The 17476-nt window shown below is 40.7% G+C and overlaps 3 protein-coding genes across 3 annotated transcripts in view; all 3 read right to left on the bottom strand.

The window, feature by feature from the left end:
• The window catches only part of ppp1r13bb (protein phosphatase 1, regulatory subunit 13Bb), a 66730-nt gene extending 56112 nt beyond the window's left edge, over positions 1-10618 (bottom strand). The window contains exons 1-2 of the mRNA XM_056294104.1: positions 10105-10618; positions 9634-9807 (exon numbers count right to left, since the gene is read on the bottom strand). Coding sequence (XP_056150079.1) covers positions 9634-9642 — 9 coding nt within the window. The 5' untranslated portion in view covers positions 9643-9807; positions 10105-10618. The remainder of the gene's footprint in view (positions 1-9633; positions 9808-10104) is intronic.
• A 653-nt stretch (positions 10619-11271) lies between these two features.
• On the bottom strand, positions 11272-14139 carry LOC130125147 (adenosine 5'-monophosphoramidase HINT3-like). Its single transcript, XM_056294618.1, has 5 exons — positions 13913-14139; positions 13472-13589; positions 12700-12769; positions 12322-12448; positions 11272-12094 (listed from the first exon to the last, which is right to left on the bottom strand). The coding sequence occupies exons 1-5, from the start codon at positions 14006-14008 to the stop codon at positions 12047-12049; spliced, it is 459 nt and encodes a 152-aa protein (XP_056150593.1). The 5' UTR covers positions 14009-14139; the 3' UTR covers positions 11272-12046.
• A 49-nt stretch (positions 14140-14188) lies between these two features.
• On the bottom strand, positions 14189-16307 carry LOC130125146 (adenosine 5'-monophosphoramidase HINT3-like). Its single transcript, XM_056294617.1, has 5 exons — positions 16041-16307; positions 15479-15596; positions 14984-15053; positions 14712-14838; positions 14189-14516 (listed from the first exon to the last, which is right to left on the bottom strand). Exons 1-5 carry the CDS (start codon positions 16152-16154, stop codon positions 14430-14432), a joined length of 516 nt encoding a protein of 171 aa, XP_056150592.1. The 5' UTR covers positions 16155-16307; the 3' UTR covers positions 14189-14429.
• Between the last annotated feature and the right edge of the window lie 1169 nt (positions 16308-17476).

Raw genomic sequence — 17476 nt, 5'->3', positions numbered from 1 at the left:
TGCATATCATGTGCTTGACTTCCCATGCTGAAGCCACAAACTCACAAGATCAACTTCAAGGCAACAATAATCTAGCCATGACCTAAGGCAGTGGTATTACCTAATTTTCTTAGGAGAGCCACTTATGGGGTCCACGGTGGTGTAGCGGTCTAAGCATCGGCTTTGTGTCGATGCAGTTGCCCACTGGGGACTGGGGTTCACGCCCTGGTCTCGTCAGATCTGACTATGGCCGGACTCGATGAAGCAGCAATCATTGGCAACGCTGTCTTCGGGAGGGGGGCGGAGTCGGCTTGTGTTCGTCACGTGAATGCGTTTCTGTGTGTGTCGGAAAAAACAGTGGTTCGGCCTGGAGTCGCCTTGTCACGAAAGTGGGGAGGCGGTCTCCTTCGAGACTGCCGGCCCGAGAGATGCAGTTGGCGAATGCATGCAGTACGAGGGTGGGTGTTTGAATTAAAATAGGGACCGATTGGCCACTAAATTGGGAGAAAAAAGGGAAAAAATCAGAAATAAATTTATAAGGAGAGCCACTTATGAGTAAGACCATTCCTCAAAGAGCCGCAGAGCTTGCAAAACATTTCGCAAATACAAAGCTACAGACATAGGCTATACGTCTACCCATGATCTCACGCTGTTACGTAGCCTACGTTCTTTAACGTATCTTCAGTATGCTGCCATCTGCTGGATAATTCATTTCAATGTGCTAAAACAGGACACAAACGGAACCTATAGAAGTTATAGCTATGTTCTTATTGTTATCAGTGGATCTATATGAGGCACAAAACAAAGTCTCTGAGCCGCATAAAGAGTAACACTGACCTAAGGAATCAGCCAACAGAAATACATAGCATATTTAATGCATCCAAAAATCTGCATTCTGGCTCAAATGGCATCAAGCCATTTGGAAACAAGGAAACGATGGAAAAATGATGGTAGAGAGTTGGCAAGCCATGCAACAAAGGTTGGAAGTCAAACTCCAAAAAAAAAAAAAAAAAACCTTACTGTCTGGACATTTCAGGACAGGAGTCCTTTTTCCATGTGCCTTGGAAGACCATGTGTATGTGGGATTTCTTTCTCACACAACATTACACCAGCTGATTTTACTAATTAGCAAACCTTCAACCACAGAGGAGGACTTTCAGTTGATTTAGTGTTGAGTTTGAAAGAAAAAACCTGCACACAAATGGGTCTCCATGACATGTGGATAAGCAATGCAAGTCAAGATCCTGAATAAGGTTGATGTTGAAGAATGTACATAATTATTTGTGAATTGAGTTGTAGTAGATAGGGTATTCTTTAAAACAGGAGTACTTGCAAACTGCTGTCTTTGCTTTGAAGTCAAATTAAAACAAATGAACAGCACTGAGCCAACAATTTTTCTGATGGCATTTTCTGATGGCAGTGGAAAACGGAGATATTATAAAGTCAAGAGATTGTCTAAGGGGAACAGTTAAATGGAACCTACAACCACAAGAAACATTTCCGTGCCAAAAGATATTTGTTTTATGGTCAATGGGAGCTTAACAGGATTTTTTTTTTTTTAAATATGAGACTCTTGCGCATCCAAATGTTCTTGCACATTTTTAACATTTGGCTTTGCTATCATGATAATCCTATTTACACTTGTACAAATAATCCTATTTACACATTAAAATGCAATCTAATCTTGTATCTGGACATCTTATCCAGATTAAAAAAAAACTAATTACGGCTAATGCAAGGTTTTAATGCACAAAGCAAGAATTTTGATCATGTTATTCAGAGCTTAGCAAGTGTCACCATGTGTAAACAAAACCTATAGTGTTTTAGCATTAAGAATCTATCATCCATGGGGGAGAGGGCCCCGACACCAAATGGAGTTAAGTGTGTTGCAAGTAATTTTTCCATCTTCTAAGATTCCCCAGACTCGAGTATGATCAACTCTCTATACTTCTTTTTCTCATCCACAGTGAAACAGTCGCACAAATCAAGATATTCACAGCAGTTGCAAACACAACAGCTATCGTGTCTGATGCCTCCAACTAGCGTCATAGAAGCAAAAATACCGTGTTTTTTTTTACTTGCAACCTTCCTACCTACTGATCTGCTTGTGTGTGTTTGATTTTATTTCGAACATGTTAAAATAACAAAACAAGATTTAAGCAGGAATACAAAACAAATGGAAATAACAGTGAACATATTTAGCAAACGCTCTGTAACAACACAAATAATAACTAGTCCATGTTCAAAAAGCGCATAGGATGAAGTAAAGAACTTTTCTGGTCCTACCCCTATTTTATATATTATCGATCACGTCAAAACAAAACAAAACTTTCAAAACAAAAGGGAAAAAAAGACAAATGCATAGAAACCAAAATAAACAAAACAGCACAAGTAAATATCAATCAACAATCAATAACAGCCCAATATGGATGAAATGAAATGTGATCATAGCGTGAGCACAATATAGGCAAGCAGAAATCACACCAGTACCTGCTGTAAATGCAAAAAGGTGTGATCACACTGTTCATCTAAACAGCATATCCTGATCAAGACTGTATCCTACACAAATAGAAGGTGTAAATGGAGCAAAAATAATTAACAGAGTAATATACATAACTTCCAAGAGCGATTTTCTTTTCTCGTATTTGTCTTATTTTGGCGGGGGTCAAGCTAACATTAAAAACCTGACACCTTGACTGAAAGCTGGCTAATGTGCATTAGGGACAAGCATTAAGAAAAGTCATATAAATAATTTATGCTCTTACACAATGACAAAAGAGAACTAGGAGGCTCATGCAGGTGGGAGGCGTTAAATAAATAAACAGCTGACCGTTTACATTTGATCAGGGTAACCTTTGCAGAAAGTTCAGTAACACTTTCTATGAAGCTTGCATCTATAACGCCCTATAAGCATTTATAACACTCTATAAGCATCTATAACGCCCATACTTTCCTATTATGTGTATTACAGTGACTAACGGCTATGGCTGAAGACTGTGAAATAGCACCGAAATCTCATTATGCATCTCTACAAAACTTCAGCAAAACAAGTTGGCTATGATGCATTATGACATTTGACAGATAAACAGGCTAATCATGACATATTTATAATGCATAAATCCATTTTAAATTGACATAATGTATCATAAAAGTGAATATGATGTGTTGTGAGGGCGTATACATGGTTATATTGAATCTTACAATGACTTATAGCTACACTTACAGGGTGTCATAGATGCTTATAGGGCGTTATATATGCAAGCTTCATAGAAAGTGTTACTGGAAGTTCTAATAGTGGCAGTCATGTCCTTTAAAACCTAAGGCTTTTTACTTTATCTTAGGCTCTTTAACCTCAAAAACCCACTTAGGTGAGGGCATCTTATACCAAGACAAGGAAGTCACTTCTTCAGAGCACGACAGCAAAATTCCAATATAAAGTTTGCTTTTCCTGTAAGTCAGTCTCAACCCAACTCCACTATTCAAGATTAATGCTGGCTGACAATCAAGTCAGCTTTAGAGTATACCTTAAGAACAAAGTATAAGCCAGTGCAGCAGAAAAGACCTAGATCTGCCAAGGGTCCCATTTGCTGCTTGGAGACACATGAGAACAAAGGGCTGCCAGCTATTCCACTGGCTCTTTGACTGATAGCCTGGTTGTGCCACAGGGCTCAAACATCAGCCAAGACCACCACTGCAGTCAATCTCGTGAACTCAACAGTTACACTGATTCCAGACTTACTTTTCAAAAGGCAAGTCATCCTGAAAATCCACATACTGATTTAAGAGGAAACTGAAGAGTTTACTATTGGCATTTATCAGGTGCTTCTGAAATGTGAAAAATTGAGGGGAGCACATTGTTTATCAAATCACAATGCTATAACTTGGACATCTAACACACAACTGATAATTTCCAAACAAAAGTATCTGCCAATATTGGTAAAACAGATTCTTTTTTAAAACCTAGAGAGAAAAAATGCTCACTTGGAAGGGACACTTTTTAATCCAACCGAACCTACCATTTTATCTCTTTAATGTGCTCCTATATCTCATGTTCCCGCTCCTGTCTATATAGTTTGTATGAGAGCAAAAAGCCTTTAACTCTACAACCAAAATAGTCTGATAAATATCTATAGCAATTTGTTGTTTCACATGTAATTAAAGTTACAAAGGCCCCAACACAACACTATACCCCAACAGGTTTTACCATGCAAGTATTCATTCCAACAAGGAATAAATCCCATACAAAAGATTCAAGGAGTGATAATAATGGATAGGGTTCATACAAATTTTTAACAATACATTTCCATGATTTTTTTCATGGCTTTGAGGCAAATTTTCATGACCATAATTCTCTGAAGGGTCTGTGTATACATGAACAATAAGAATAAAAATAAATGTCAAAAATTTCTACAGAATATCTGAATTAAAATTAATGACAAGCTATGTGGTTTGATACAAAATAAACATTTAAGTAACACTTACACACCAGTAATATGTTTACAGAATAATACGTGTCAAACCCTGAGAACGCCATTGTGTAGTCCAAATTAACATAAAATGACAGGGAGGCAACGATGTTTGAAAACAAATAAGCAGTAGTGGGGTGTCAGGGCCATCGGGGCATTCTCTGCTGGCCCTGTCAAAATCAAAATCATAACTTGTTTTTCATAGTTCAATTGAAATGTGCCTGAAATGTGTCTCAATTCAATTACTTATGTTTTCATGGGGCTGAGCAGGGATTTCCTTCATCATCTAAATGCATCACAGCTCCTTGTACTAGCACTAACGGTATTGCTAGCCTTTCCTTGAAGCCCAAAGCTACAAACCGATTACACCTTTGAATGACTGTATCATCAGCCAATCAAATTTTGATGTGTAGTGAGAGAACACCCCAGGGCCCTGCGATGTATCAGTGCTAGCCCAAGTGCCATTATCAACTTTGAGCTTGAGCCTTTGGCGGGTTGTGAGTAAACTACGTGCAATGCCTGTCGCATTCACAATTACTGACAATCTTGTTGCCGATCTACTTCGTGTTTTTTGCGAATCTGGTGAGATTTTATTTTTTTACACGTTCTCCCAGACATTAATGGATGAATTTTGTGAGAGAAGCCTGCCACGAGTCTTTCAAGTGAAAAGGAAATTCAACTCCAGGATGGTGTGCACATTTTTCTTTTGGAATTGAAGGCAGTACACTGATACTATTGTGGCTATACTTTACTGAAGTTGCACGAGTGAGTGGTGAACACCATCAACTGTGGAAACATGTTTGTTATCACTGCAAGGTCGTTTGGTCCGCGGCTAATCTTGCATACTGCAGGACCTATCGACCTAAATTTTTTTTGTGCAGTTATGACTGTATGATCAAGAACCTCTCGTGGTTATGGTGTTTGGAAAACGTTTGTTCTCACTATCACCACTCCATTTCTTCACTCACCCTCTAGCTCGCTCAACCAACGTTGCTATCTGTCATTGCACGCATGCGCATGGCTGATTTAGATCAGGCAGCGACAGTGACCATTATGTATTCAGGTATGAGTGTTGAAAGTAAACGAGAAGTCGATTGTATTTCACAAATCAGCAAATAATTCACTACTGATCTCAGCACAGGAACACTGGATGAACCAAAAATTCACCTTGCCACGCCATGTTTGTTTAACTGACATCATGAAGTTGGATTAGACGTGTAAGTGCTGTAGACTAGTGTTAAAACTCCATTAAAAATATACAATTTCAAGAGTAGGATTGATCACAGTCACAGCTGGAAATCCCCTCAGCAGCTACAATAAAACATTTCCCATGACTGAGCTGTTTTCTTCTTGTTGTTTTACTGCTTTAGATTGAATGAAATTCATTCGCCTACATCCATTTTATATCATGAAAACCACGAAGGTTAAACACATCTGAAGTCTTTTAATAAGGGCCCCTTCTCCCGGTAGGTGAAAAAAGGGGTGGCTGCCGCCAAGTTCGAGCACCAGAGAAGGGCAAATATGCCTGGCGGAGATCTGCACTCTACTGAGTGCATTAATCTAGTTGTTTGTTTTTGTGCCATGTGGTGTGCATGTGCGATCTGGTTGCTGAGAGACATAAAGGAAGATCTGATGGTAATGCTGCAATAGCTGCTATTGTGCACATTGGTGTGCATTGTGGTTGCTGAAGATCAGCTCTTGGTGTTGACCCAGTAGGGCCTAATACATGATAGTGTATTTTATGTGTGACTGTGAAGGCTGTATTGGCACCCATATGAGAAATTTGTGTGTGTATGTGTACGTGTGTGTGTGTGTGTGGGGGGGGGGTGCAGTTTGTTACTGAAGGCCTTGACTGAAACCCCACAGTACGCTACTGTAAATAAGTAAATAACAGTGTCCAGTAACACTGACATTAACTAAAGACGACAGCGGTGTCAGAGAGAAATTGTCTTTTGGAGTACAAGATTTTGTAACTAAAACGATTCTAAACCAACTATTCCTCCCACAATTAACCTAGTTGAGCGTTAACAGATGATAACCTTGCCTGTTGGAATCCCCCAAAAACAATCCACACAGTTTTTAATTTCTGCACTTGCTTTCACCACATGCAAATCGGGCATCTATCTGGCTGTCGGGGAACATGACCTGAAAAAGCTGGCTTGTGTCTTCACGACTTGTAGGAATAGTGAGAATTAGCCAGCTTTAGCACACACAGTACCTCTGTAGTTAGGGCTTAGTTTCTGGATACAGCATCCGAAATAGTGCCGTGTTTGATGGTGGATGAGGGAAGCACTGCAGCTGGTAGAGGGTGTCACATTGGTCACCAGGGTGAAAAAGCCAGCGACGGGGTTGAGAGTTGATTCGTGCAACACCACGCTAGCTAGCGCTGCCTCTCCTATGTTCAAAATGTCGAACGTTTTACTACACAGTCCACATTTTGCACGTCCTGGGTCCTGGTCTTCTCAAGCCAAGCCTTATACTTGGTCCAAGTGAAGCCAGAATTATTAAATTGGCATTTTCCTGGCACTGCGCAAATTTACATCTCGTCAAAGTATAAGCTGCAACTCGGGTCAGAATGTGACATTACCCGATGCAGAGAACAACATAACGTCAAGTGATGTGACTGATCTGCCCAAACATTAAAGTATTATTGAACCAATATAGATTTTTTTTACATTACATTACAGTCATTTAGCCGACGCTTTAATCCAAAGCGACTTACAGTAAGTGCATTTAACGTAGGAAATCAGAAGAACTACTAGACATCAGAGGTCATAAGTGCATCCTCTCTCTAAGCAAGCATCTAAGAGCAAAACCAGTGCTAAAGTAAAAGCGTGAGAAAGAGATTTTTTTTTATGAGTGAATACAATAAGTGCTACGAGCAAGTAACAGGGTAGTAGTCTTGAAGAGGTGAGTTTTCAACCTGCGCCGAAAGATGGGCTGTGACTCCGCTGTCCTGACATCAGTAGGGAGTTCATTCCACCACTGTGGGGCCAGGACAGAAAGAGCTGTGACCAGGTCGATTGGCAGCAGGGGCCTCTGAGTGATGGGGCAACCAGGCGTCCCGAGGCAGCAGAGGGAAGTGGTCAGGCGGGGGTGTAGGGCTTGACCATGGCCTGGAGATAGGAAGGAGCTGTTCCTTTCACTGCCCTGTAGGCTAGCACCAGAAGCTTAAACTGGACGCGAGCAGCTACTGGGAGCCAGTGTAGGGACATGAGAAGGGGAGTTGTGCGGGAGAACTTTGGGCAATTGAACACCAGACGAGCTGCAGCTTTCTGAACAAGCTCCAGACGTCTGATGGCCGACGCCAGGGCGCCAGCAAGGAGGAAGTTGCCGTAGTTCAGCCGGGAGATGACCACAGCCTGGATGAGCACCTGTGCTGTCTCGTCGATTTTTCTGTCGATCTTAAACGAACCACATGTACTCTATTATACAAGTCTTTGTGAAGCAAATTTCCATGAATTTTCCAAAACTTTCTTGATTTATTATTTTTCCAAAACTTCTCCAGGCCTAGAAATTGGTACTTTCAAATTCCATGATTTTCCAGGTTTTTCATGACCTTACGGAACTCTGAATGGATGCCTTTGAAAATATCACATGGAATGACAATGTCTGTTTCATCATTATAATCAAAAGGTAACAGCAGCTTGTTATTTGGTTCATGATATTTCAAAGTTGTTGCTGCGCTATTCATTTAAGAATGTAAACTTTTACCCCATCTTCTACAGATGAGCCAGTACATATGGAGTAAACCTATCCTATCATGGCATAGTCAATATTTAAATGTTACAGAATCCGTATTCTTTAACATTTAAAATGTTACAAAATTTAAATTCAATTTAATTTAAGAAAGGAAATGTGTGACACAAGAGGGAGGGGTAGAGTGTTAGTGATGGAAGTTCTAATGACAAAAGTAAGAATGAACTGTAGAAATGTTTGATTAATTGAGGTTGGATAAGAAAGGAGGGTCGAGTTCGTCCAAGGCTGATCAGTCAACTGGACATTTACAACTATGGAGATTAAAAGCTTTCATTGCTATAAATTGAACAAGTTACTATCTCTCACCTCTACCTCTTCTGATGCTCCTTTTCTTCATTTTTACTAATTAATTGGCAGGCTATTATGAAACTCACTGTATGAGGCAGTTACAAAGTGACAACACCTAAATTGGCAGGAGGCAAAAAGATTAATAAAAGGCCACGTAACCACACCTTGGAAGAATGATGCCTTAGGGACTGTTCATGTCTAAATTTGTGAATGGAAATTATCACTTATCAAGTGAAGACATCATTACTCATGCTAATTATGTGAGGAAACAATTTACAATGACATCTTGATCAGCCATTATTGATGAACAGTATCTACATTTTCTTTTGCCAGTGGTTTTCAGGTATCATGATCACATGCATATGAAATGTCCTTACATTTCTTATCAAAGATAATTCATGAATTAAAGGATACAGCAAAACATTAACAATTTCATCTAACCTATGACTTGTATTGACATTTGCAACATATATGAACAGCACCTGGCAACGTAAGGGGAAAATATCTAACCCCAAGTAAATTAATTTAGCGTTTATGTTGGCTATTTTCCCCTTATTTTCTGGTTCTTAAGACAACGTTCAGACTTAGGAACCATATGACTATCACATGTGACTGTATAACACCCAACTATTAGCCTACACTTCAATAGTAGAGGATTTAACACTAGGTGTGTCTTCTATGAGCATATAAAAACATACCCACTTTTTATGTTGACTTACACTGCAGAGAAGCTGACACTTAGGAATATTTTACAGATTTGGTCCTGTGCAACACATCTCACCTACACCTCCCCTTATTACTGGAGGCACATCCTCAGTAGTTCACTCTGCATCTGGATAACTGGTCAAACAGTCTTGAAAAATACAGCAGAGAAACTTATGAAGTAGAACACCTACCAAATTAAGAATTCCCAAATTGCATCATGTGACCCATTATAGGAAAACCAATAGACTCGAAGATGCAAAATTACTACCTCTCCATTTTTTAAAAAGAGACAACCAGAAAATGTACCCTGACCTCTCAAAAGAAAATCTAATCAAAGCTGGGCACAAGGCCCGTCGAAAGCAAACGCGTCGCCATGTAAGGGTCCCATTTGCAGGCATGTAAAGCTCCAATGAAGACAAATTCTGTGTGCACTTACCGGCATCATATCGGCGGCTGTGATGTCAAAACGTGGGGAGCATCGGCAAACTCACGTTGTGGCTCATCAACTAATCTTCAAAAGGGACAACGTTGGAGTCGACCAGGACTCACCTAGCTAAAGCCTGACTGTGGTGTCGCCAATAGGACATCCAATCGGGCCTCGGTCTTCTCTCTGTAAACCCCCACCCCCACCACCACCCCCAAAAAAGTGAAATTCAGCAAAGTAGGCGGCAAACTCTTGCCAATCAAACGAATAGCATACAGAAACATACGTGGACCACATCATCGAACGTGTAGCTTTTTCCGTCTCTGTAAAACTAGTTACACAGATTTTTTTTTCTGGCCCGAAAAGGACTGTTACTGCTACAAACAAGCCGACTGTTAGCTGGCCGATGTTAGCTCGGCTGGCAAGCAAAACGGGGAGTACTTGACGTGCGACTACCAACAGTTTTACACTGACTGCACTCACCAACGCCAAGGATGGGTCATCGTTCAGGTGAGACGAAGCTTCGCCGCGTTGCCGTTACTCGAAGCCAAGTATCAAACCGAGGCGGCCAGCTGTCAATCAGCTAATAGCGGTGAACTCTGCCTACGTCGTTAGCCGTTAGCTAAATTCAGAGGCGGCTAAAGTAAGCGAGGCGTTCTCTCGGTACTCGTCGATTTTTTTTAAGGCAACATAAACTGAGCACTGGCACAACACGCCTAGTTTGATTATGATTCAAGCTGACGAAAATGCGCACATTTCCTTCCAGACCGGAGTGTTTTAATGAATTCAGCAAACCGTCGCTAGTCAGCAACGGCTAGTTGACGAAAATAGCTGGGATCCAGTTGTTGACGATGAGAGGGGCGGGGTTTACGTCGCCGATGTGCCTGTCACGTGGGACGTGGGGTTTAAATACCCTAACCAGCGCTGCGTGCAGGGTTGGTAGTGTCTCCACATGGGAAGATTACCTCGCTTACCTTGCAAGAAAATCAACTTTTTTTTTAAATAAATGAAGGGCTTAAAAATCCCGACATGTGTGGCAAAATCACGTCATGTTTGATGTGGTTGACTTATAAACCGTCTTCTTGAGTGAAAGGTGACGGACAGGGAATAATGTGCGCGTATAAAAACGGCTCAAAGTAATGCAGCTGCAATTTTCCAAATGATCATTTACAACTTATAGTCTCAAAGATGCAACAATTATATTCGCCCCCGAATTTCATAAATGCTGGAAATTTACAAACATTTCCACTCTGATTAGTTCTACATAACGGTAAATTGTCACAATCCAATTGGTTGACTTCTTTAAATTATATTCACAGAACGAACTGATAAGAAGCGACGCTGTAATGACATATTTACATAATGATTTAAGACATCGCTAGAGTTACCCACAAGAACAATTATTTTATGATCGTATGTACAAGGGACTGCCAAGAAAAATGGGCAATAACCACGTGTGTTGGGATATATTAAACTGTCAGTGTGCCCACAGAAGAGCGCGAAGACACCACTACAACAAAGTTTTAAGTCCTCTGCAGCGATTTCAACCGGCTCAAAGCACGTCACCGTTGTGGCAATACAAAAACATGAAATGGATCTTTGGCGACATCGTGTGGCTCTTAAGAAGAATTGGAATTTCAAACTGGGACGAAAATGCTTTTAATAACTTACACTTTATTCTGAACAGTAAAACAACAAACCAAGAGAAATAAATTAATAAATAATGAGTTATCATCATGTGTTAAAAAAGAGTCTGTATCCCCACCCTGCTATTACGCAGTATTTGAAAGATATCAGCTGGACAACTTTTACATTATACCTACACCTAACTTCATCCCTACAAACACGAGTAGGCTGACGAAGACTACTCGTGTTTTTGCATGTGTGACTTCAATAGCATGTTGATTTTTCCTTTAATTATCCTACTTGTGAATAATTTTTTTAATAGCAGTAATGGTGGACTTTAAATAGGCATCTAATGGGAGTTTTCTCTTCCAAGCGTAATTATTATATTTCAAGTAAGTGATAAGCATAATACTTAATAAATTACTATTTTTCCATCAGAACCACAAATAATATTCTAGCTACTGCGTTTTTTCCCCCCTCATTGATAGACCAATAATTTTGCATCATAATATTTGATGGTTTTATACTGGATGCATGTAAAATAAGAATAAATAAAATAAATCTGATTTTAACTTAATTATGCTCCATGATGAGGTTATGACTGAGGTTGTGAATACATCAGTTTCTAGGTCTCAAGAAAAAGGAAGTGTTGAGTTGACTTTCAATTTGTATACAACCGGGAGGGAAGAAAAACAGAATGAAATATTTAGATGGATTCCCTTATGATGACAGACTTCTGCTGATTGCAGCACAGTGTCTTGCAACTCCTAACACTAGCAGAGATCCTTGCAGACACTATTCATTTGACCTTGCTGTGAGTCCTCAACTGATGGAGAACTTTGTCCACCTGCAACAGAGGAAAACAACATTATGGATCAGTACTACTACTCACAATGAAGTTAAATATGATTAGCAGGAGAAAGAGACTAGACGACAAATAAATGAGTCATCAGAAGACAACAGTGGTGTGTACATGATGTGTAAATGGCGTGCTTGGCACTGAAAAAAAGACAATAGACAATGTTTATGACTGTATGGCTACCATGAGTTTCATATATTTAAGATGTCACTCACTGTGATGAACCAATAAGACTGGGGCCCATAGCGGCTGAGGGACCTGGAGCTCATCTGACTGGCTGGGGCGAGGACATGGAGATGTAGATGTGGAACAGATGAGAAGGGGGGCAGATGAAACCCCATCCTACGGAGATACAAAAATGGGAACGAAGACTACTTACATGAAAAAACTGTAAGACAATTTACATTAAGAAAACCATGGAAATTATTTTTAAGACTTTTTTTTTGGCAAAACTTGCTCAAGTTTATTTTCTTCCCCTACAAAAGATGTGCAGAGGGTTACACAAACTGTAAAAGATAATCATTGTTTCCCACCTAGAAATTCAGAGCATGTCATAGAGCTCGTTTTTTCTTTTTAGTGGGGAACAGATTTACCTAATGTCCTCAAGGTCATGGACTCTGTTCTTCTCCAATATGCTCCTTCCCATTTCCTGCATCTGCTCCACTATCAGCAAGCAGACCAATAAATCAACATTATCCAATTATGTAACCTCGATCAAAGTGAGGCCACATCACATCCGATGAGATTACACAATAACAAATGTGATTAGTTCAATTTTGCGACATTTGAGATTACCACGGTGTGTGTGTGTGTGTGTACCAGGTTCTTCTATCCTAATGGGGATAGTTGGTTCCCATTAGGATAGAAAAGCTTGAAACCACCTACCTTGTGGGGACATTTAATGGGTCCCCATGAGGAATATGGTCTATATTAGGGTTAGGACTTGGTTTAGGATAAAGGTTAGAATTAGGATTAGGTTCAAGTAAGGGTTAAGGTTAGGCATGTAGTTATGATGGTTAAGGGCTAGGGAATGAATGTAGTCAATGAGGGGACATGTATCAATTCTGTGTACTGTTCATTCATCTCCTAAGAAGGATGGTAGTTTTTTTTTCATACTCAAAATATTACTTAACAAAATCATAACACTCATGAGAAATAAATAAAAGGAGTTGGGATCTTCTGAGCCAACAACCCAAAGTCTAAGAAAATTCTAAACTTTGGTAGTCTAGTAGTGCTGATACAGTAGTACTAGACTCTCTTCTCCAGAACAAAAAGGAAAGGGTATATAAAAGAAGAAAAGACGAGGTGGATACTACCACATATCAATGTTTAACTGCCCACGACGATTTATGACGACTCGTGTACCTAGAGGAATGTGGTCTCTGTGAAGAGCTTTACAGTTTACCAGGTGCCACCTGGGCACAACCAGGTAATGATGCCTGGCGCCAGGTTTGGAGTCCCGAAAACAAACCAGCTCATCATCCTGTGTATCGAGAGAGAGAGAGAGAGAGAGAGAGAGAGAGAGAGAGAGAGAGAGAGAGAGAGAGAGAGAGAGAGAGAGAGAGAGAGAGAGAGAGAAGGGGGGGGGGGTGGAGGTATTCTTCAAGTCGTCTTGACGTATGCTCAATAATCCAGACAAGGAAATCTCAGAAAGTTGAAGTAGTTCACACAACGTTTAGCGGGAGAAACGTTTCATCACTCATCTAACGTGTCTCCCACTAAACGTTGTGTCCTGACGAACAGATTCAACTTTCCGAGATATTCTTCAACTCCCGAATACTGAATCAAATGACGTATTCTGCTTACGCTCAAGAGGATTTCTGTTTCCGTCGTCTTGTTGGCAACGACACAGAAATGACAACCTTCGTTCTCCCTCGTTTGGGGAATTTCCTGAGTTTCCATTTACATTTCCGAAGTCGTCACATCAGCTCAGCCACCGCAGTGGAAATGAATACCGAAGCCAGGCTGACTGGGGAAATAAGGGCGTAGTGGTTTCCCATAACTACGGAAAGCACAAGGGGCCAAAAAAGGAGCCAAAACAAAACAAAAGAGGCAAGGTTGAGTTGGTCCACTCAAATGAGTTATACCCAAAACATTTTATTGTCGACATGTAATAAAAATTATTAAAAGAAAGGGTATGAAAAAAATATACAGAGAAAAATAGAGATAAAAGATACACCCCATGAGAATGAATACATTTTAAGATGCTAAAATGTAAATTACACAGCCAGTTTCAGAGTCGAAATTCTTTGGTTTGCTGCACTCATCCATTGCTTATTACACTACTACACTTCAGAGGTATTACAGACATGGAAGTCCAGGCTCATCTGGAGAAATAAATATTTCCCAAACCCTCGCTTGTTTCAGTTACTGTATTAGTTTTTTGTAAGACATTACGCAGATCTTCTTCCTGTGGACAGAAAGGCAAATCTTACTCTTTGTCAGCTGATTTCATTCATTGATTTCAAAGCAGAATTGTATTGGTTTATACACATCTGAGAAACAACGAGAGAAATTTATAGTTGTATATATAGGGAAACACACAAAAAATCACAGGTCTCGTTAAAGGCTATCTAGCTTCCCGTTTCCACCCAGCGGCACTTACTGTAACGAATTTGTGCGTGCCTGGACGGAATTTATGAATCCAACGATCTGAGATCTGGCTAGCAGGAGCTAGCACATGGAGATGGAGGTGATCTACTGAGGTGTATGGGGGTTTGTGGAACCCCAGTCTGTAAATGCAAAGCACATCAATACCAATCAACGCACTGACTAAACAGTCATAAGACAACTTATTACTTGTTACAGCTATAAGCACGCACACATGCGCGCACCCACACCCACACACACACACACTATAACGCCACACCTGAGTACCTTATATCCTTCATATTTGTAATCCCTTGATCATGGAGTGCTGCTCTTCCCATGTCAGCCATCTTCTCAACTATCAAATACACACACACACACACACACACACACACACACACACACACACACACACACACACACACACACTCTGTTACTAATCAACAATAACTTAATAACCCCACTCATATTTGAAAACTGTGAAAACATCATGGAAGGAAAATACAGAGCTATCTTGTACTTGTACTTCTATCTTTGTGAGGGCCAATGTGAGTATTGAACCATCAGAGTGAAGACATTTTTGCAAAGTAAGGACATTTTGGCCTGTCTTCACTTCTTTAAGGGTATGTTTTAGGGTTAAGACTTAAGGTTTAGGGTTAAGGTTAGGCATGTAGTTCTAACGGTTAAGGTCAGGGTTAAGGGCTAGGGAATGAATGTAGTCAATGAGGGGTCCTCACAAAAAATAGAAGTACAAACACGTGGGAATTTGACTTTGCAGCTCACCAAGACCAATGTGTTGGGGTTGGAGTGAGAAGCAGCTGAGTATGTGCTGTCTTGGTACCACCAGGTAGTGATGAGGGGCAGCAGGGCAAATGTCTCTGAAGCACACCAGCTCATCATTCTGTCGGAGGGATTGAAATGTGAAAAATGATTGAGCTGAGACACACAAACACGTCTAGAGCTACTGCCTACGAGTTCAATCGTTTGAAAAACTCTTAATACTAACAAACATAAAAACTGTTTTACATTGTCAGCGTTGGTGGCCAAGCCAGTAGACATTTAGGAGTCAACTTACTTTCAGTCTAAGATGGAATTAAAATGCGATTTAAAGAACGGAATTGCGATCACCCATTTAAAGAATAGACACTGAAACCTCTCAAAAGCTGGTTTCTAACTGTAAAATCAATCTACAGTCTGAAACGTCCGATGTGAAACCTACCTCGTGTCCAATTTATTTCCATTAACGCTTTAAAGCTTGGCTAGAATTCAGATAAGGATAATGGCCACCGAAACGAAACGAGGAGATAGTTTGAAGACACGTCTGTGATCGGCTGTCAGTAAATACCTTTCCAATGACTTCTGCGTGTGCATCCTGACCGCTCCCTATCAGACAGAAAACACAACTTTCATCAAAATCCCCATTCGAACGCTGGTTGCTCGCTGGTCTAGGTGGCGTCATTTCCTACTATCGACTGAAGACCGAAAGAAGAACTGTGACTGTGACTCTGTTTAATACATTTATATCGATGGCGATGGGCGGCCACTTCTGAAGTGACATGGCAAATATCTTATGTCTAATACGGGTAACGTGCATGTCTCAGCCTGACTGGTGTCTTCCGTGTTCAGCAGCGTGTTACCCGGGGTCACGTGACAAATGTACGTCACGTGACAACACTACTCCATAGATCTAGCCAGGAAACGAGGACGTCTGTTAACTCATATCACTCATCCACCTACAGAGGTGTCACACGAAGAAATAATACACTCAGCTAGACTACCGGTACTGTATTGTCTCTGTGCATGAGATACACTTACAACAAATTGGAAGAAATGGACTGAATGGTGCAGAATAGTCCACTTTAGACCCCGTTAGTTTGCAATATGAACTAGGGGTGCCAACTCGTTGAAATGGAAATGAGGAACAGGGGACAGGGACGGGGGTTGGATGGACGGGGCGGCGTGGGCATAACAAATATAATATGCCTTACACTACACACACACACACACACACGTATATATATATATATACGTGTGTGTGTGTGTGAAATATATGTGTATAAATGTGTAGATAATATATATACATATATATGTATATATACAGCTCATTATCAGATGATGAGTGCGCGACGCACAAAACAGGCCTGCACTGCTATGTATTAAAACTTTTTTTCCTGAATCTGTATTGATATTCCGCTCCTCATTAGTTGAGCACCTATAACAACACCATTGAAAAAAAACAAAACAAAACGCTATATATACACTCACCGGCCACTTTATTAGGCACACCTGTCCAACTGCTCGTTAACGCAAATTTCTAATCAGCCAATCACATGGCAGCAACTCAATGCATTTAGGCATGTAGACATGGTCAAGACGATCTGCTGCAGTTCAAACCGAGCATCAGAATGGGGAAGAAAGGTGATTTAAGTGACTTTGAACGTGGCATGGTTGTTGGTGCCAGACGGGCTGGTCGGAGTATTTCAGAAACTGCTGATCTACTGGGATTTTCACGCACAACCATCTCTAGGGTTTACAGAGAATGGTCCGAAAAAGAGAAAATATCCAGTGAGCGGCAGTTCTGTGGGCGAAAAGGCCTTGTTGATGCCAGAGGTCAGAGGAGAATGGCCAGACTGGTTCGAGCTGATAGAAAGGCAACAGTAACTCAAATAACCACTCATTACAACCGAGGTATGCAGAAGAGCATCTCTGAACGCACAACACGTCGAACCTTGAGGCAGATGGGCTACAGCAGCAGAAGACCACACCGGGTGCCACTCCTGT

Source organism: Lampris incognitus, chromosome 15 (genome assembly GCF_029633865.1).
Source record: "Lampris incognitus isolate fLamInc1 chromosome 15, fLamInc1.hap2, whole genome shotgun sequence".
Taxonomy (NCBI): domain Eukaryota; kingdom Metazoa; phylum Chordata; class Actinopteri; order Lampriformes; family Lampridae; genus Lampris; species Lampris incognitus.
The sequence above is the reverse complement of the archived record's forward strand: the minus strand, read 5'-3'. Positions and strand labels throughout refer to the sequence as shown.